General features: G+C 54.5%; 1 protein-coding gene across 2 annotated transcripts in view; it reads left to right on the top strand.

Moving 5' to 3' along the window:
- Positions 1 to 585: 585 nt before the first annotated feature.
- Positions 586 to 3,553, top strand: part of Atp2a1 (ATPase sarcoplasmic/endoplasmic reticulum Ca2+ transporting 1) — a 17,469-nt gene continuing 14,501 nt past the window's right edge. For both annotated transcript variants that reach the window (XM_021168931.2, XM_021168933.1), the window contains exons 1-4: positions 586 to 888; positions 1,178 to 1,195; positions 1,524 to 1,606; positions 2,899 to 3,003. In XM_021168931.2, coding sequence (XP_021024590.1) covers positions 771 to 888; positions 1,178 to 1,195; positions 1,524 to 1,606; positions 2,899 to 3,003 — 324 coding nt within the window. In that variant the 5' untranslated portion in view covers positions 586 to 770. The remainder of the gene's footprint in view (positions 889 to 1,177; positions 1,196 to 1,523; positions 1,607 to 2,898; positions 3,004 to 3,553) is intronic.

Raw genomic sequence — 3,553 nt, 5'->3', positions numbered from 1 at the left:
TGCAGCAACCCCTCCCTAGGGTAAGGTTACCATCTGCACTGTCCCCTTGACTGTCTCCCTTCCCTGGTTCCCTGTATCTCTCTAGAGCTACTTCCTCTGTCCCCCAAAGATGCTCTCCCCTTTCCTTTGATTCCGCCAAAAGGCTTGGAGTACCTCCTCTGTTAACCAAACACATTAGGCAGGGGAGGAGACTGTGACAGTGGAAAGGGGTTCATGATGTCAAGACCAGGCTAAGGAGTGATAAGGCCTAAGGGCCAAGAGGGCTTATGGAAAGATCTGCTCAGGGGTGGGCTTGGAACTGAGCATTTAGTGTAACTGGGGAAGTTGAGGCAACTGGGGGTGGGGTCAGTAGCAGATGATAGAAAGTGACTTTACTCCCCCCTCCTCTCTGAGGCTGGGGCCACCTTTGCGTCCCTTGTGAGTGACACCTCAGGCTGCAGCCCCACTGTTCCTCTCTGTCAGCAGAAACCTCTCTCTCTCCTGACCCCTCCTGCTGGGGTCTCAGCCAGCCAATCCCTGACCTGGGGGAAGGGGGAGCCTGCCCCCCCCACTCCCTCATAAGGACCAGCTGGGGGCTGGGGGGGTGGCCGGCTGCGCAAGTAGGACTGGGGTCAGAACTTCGTGGAAAGGAGAAGAATCTGGGGGGGCAAGCAAGAAAAAGGAAGGAGCCCAGATCAACAGGCAGGTGGATAAGCTGAAGAAGTCCCCCCACAAGTGAGAGGCCCCTAAGAAGAAACACATCACCCCCTGGCCCCCAGGAAGGGAGCACAATGGAGGCCGCCCACTCCAAGTCCACAGAGGAATGTTTGTCCTATTTCGGGGTGAGCGAGACCACAGGCCTTACCCCAGACCAAGTTAAGCGGCATCTGGAAAAATATGGCCCCAATGGTAAGTATCCCTCCGAGGAGAAGCTGGTTTGGCTGCCCTCCTACCCCTGTCAGTGGGAGCTGCTTCTTCCAGGGTATATAAGGTGGAGCAGGACTGGAGGAGAAGGAGGATACTAAAGAAAAGTTTTAAAATCTGGAGTTTGGGGAGGTTTCATAGGGTGACCTTGAACCTCATGGGACACCCTTCTGATACCCTGATTCTCTTATGTTAGCCACAGAGTTTGGGGTGTGGGGGGCATGAGGCATGGGCCCCCACTGAATTTGTTCTTTTCTTCTTTTTCCCTGGGTAGAGCTCCCGGCTGAGGAAGGTAAGTTACCCTGGCCCTCCTATGCCCCTCATTACCCACTCTCTGCCTTCTCCTTACTGAGACCCATAGCCTTTACCCAAAAGGCAGAGACCTTTCCTCAAAGCTTAAGTGTCAAGACTCCAGACACTTTCCCTGAGTCCTCCCCACCCTGGAACAGCTGTCACAGCCTTTTGGGCTGTTTCATCTCTTTCTCTCATGCCAAGCTGGGCTGCTTATCAACCTAGAGGACCAGGGCACTCTAGACTCTGGACCCTGGCCCATCCCCATCCATGGACACTCATCCCTTAACCCTGGGACTCTTCTTCTTGCCCCCCCCCCTCCTCCCCAGGCAAGTCTCTGTGGGAGTTGGTGGTAGAGCAGTTCGAAGACCTGCTTGTGCGGATTCTTCTCCTGGCTGCCTGCATTTCCTTTGTAAGTGTTGTCGGAGTATGGTGTGGGCCTTGGGATCAGCCTGTGGCTCTTACTATCCTGGATGCCCTCATCCAAGCCCTGACCACCCTGTTTTCCAGGCGGGAGCTGGGGGTGGGGTGCTGGGGTGCTTCCTCCCCTGCGGAGAGGTTTTATTTTAAACCCTGAGAGTGTTCTCAGCCAAAACACTGAAGCTAAGCCACCCTCCCAGCTTCAAGGGCTTCAAGAGCTCAGGTTACCCCCCCCCCAAAGCATAGGCTCCCTGCTTCAGTGAGGGCTGCAATGTCTACTGTGGGGCCACTGTCACTCCCAGCCTGTCCTGGTTGGTCCCCTACTCTGCGTCACCAATCCTGCCCTGCCCTCTCCAACCTGTGGTACTGATTGACTAAGAGAAAGATTTGGTACAAGGGCGACTGACTGCCAGGGTACCCTGCAGACCTTACCAACCCTTCCACCCCTCACCCCTCAGCTGTCTCCAGGTTGGACCACATGCCACTTCCTTTAGGCCTGGAGCTTGGTTGCCGACTTCTTTTTATCCAGCCTAATTCATCCTTACCTCGGTCTCCAGGTCCCTCAGAGCCTTAGGCTACCCCATCCCCTTGTTACATCTCCAGTGTTCATAGCCCCTGCTGCTGGCTGCTTGTCACCCTCCATCCCTGCAGTCCATCTTGCGTTTTTAGAATTTCTTTAGCATCTTAGTTGGAAAATAAGACCTAGGAGAGAAAACCATAAAAACAAAACAAAACAAAAGCCAAACAAACAAAACCAACACTGTGGAGGCTGCATGTGCTCCTGCGCCTAAGCTGGCAGAGCCTCCCCTCTCGCCTCGGATTTGCTCCTTGGCCTTTGCTTGTGACTGCTGCCTGGCAGTGGTAACAGCTGGGGTAGGGTGGGTGCAGGAGGCCTGTAACCCTACCTCCCTCCTGTTCTCTCATGAAATTGGAGCTTCCATGCTTTGGTGGTAAGGGAGGGAGGGCTGGGGGTGGGCTGGGCCCTTCCAGGATCACAGGGATTTTCCTACTGGGCTTGGGTCCCTGTGGGATGGATGTGGATGTAAGGGTGGTTGACCCTGGGTGTCCCCAGAGGTTTGCTTACAAGCCAACAGTTTGGTCAGGGAAACCTGAAAGCCTTCCCAGGTAATCCCCAAGTGTATGTGTGTGCTGCACTGCCAGTTTGCACAACAGCCCAAGGATGGCTGGGTCTGTGTGCTGGGGGCTCTGTGGCAAAGGGAGGAGCCTCCGGTAAATGTGGGGCTTCAGCCTCCCACAGGCCCCTTAGCTTCCGTCCTCTCTCAGGTGCTGGCCTGGTTTGAGGAAGGCGAAGAAACCGTCACTGCCTTTGTGGAACCTTTTGTCATTCTCTTGATCCTCATTGCCAACGCCATTGTGGGGGTTTGGCAGGTTAGTTTTGACCACTCCTCCGACCTCATGTCTCAACACTGAGCAAGGGGCCACGTTTCCTTCCAGTCTCCAACACCATTCCCCCAGCCTTGCCCTCTCCTCTGGTCCTCTCGGCAGGGAGTGTTGGCAAAAGCCGAAAGACTCATTTGCTTACTGTGTGACCACATCCCTAAGCCCAGTTCCTCACCTGTAAAAGAGGGCTAGTGAGCTAAGTGTAGTGGCAAAGCCCTTCAGCGCCCCAGAGGCAGAGGCAGGAGTCTCTCTAGTTCTAAGCTAGTGAGGACTAAGCAGGGTGGCACACACTTATAACCCCACTACAAAGAGAAAGAAAAGGAGAAGGGGCAAAGTCAGATGTAGTGCCACATACCCTTAGTCCTACAATTGCAGGGGCAGAGGCTGGAAGAGCTCTGTGAATTTGAGGCCCACATGGTCTACATAGAGAGTTCTAGGTCAGGCGGGGCTACATAAAGAGCCCCTGATTTAAGAGAGAGAGAGAGAGAGAGAGAGAGAGAGAGAGAGAGAGAGAGAGAGAGAGAGAGAGAGAGAGAGA

Source organism: Mus caroli, chromosome 7 (genome assembly GCF_900094665.2).
Source record: "Mus caroli chromosome 7, CAROLI_EIJ_v1.1, whole genome shotgun sequence".
Taxonomy (NCBI): Eukaryota; Metazoa; Chordata; class Mammalia; order Rodentia; family Muridae; genus Mus; species Mus caroli.
This window is presented reverse-complemented; position numbering and strand designations above follow the sequence as displayed.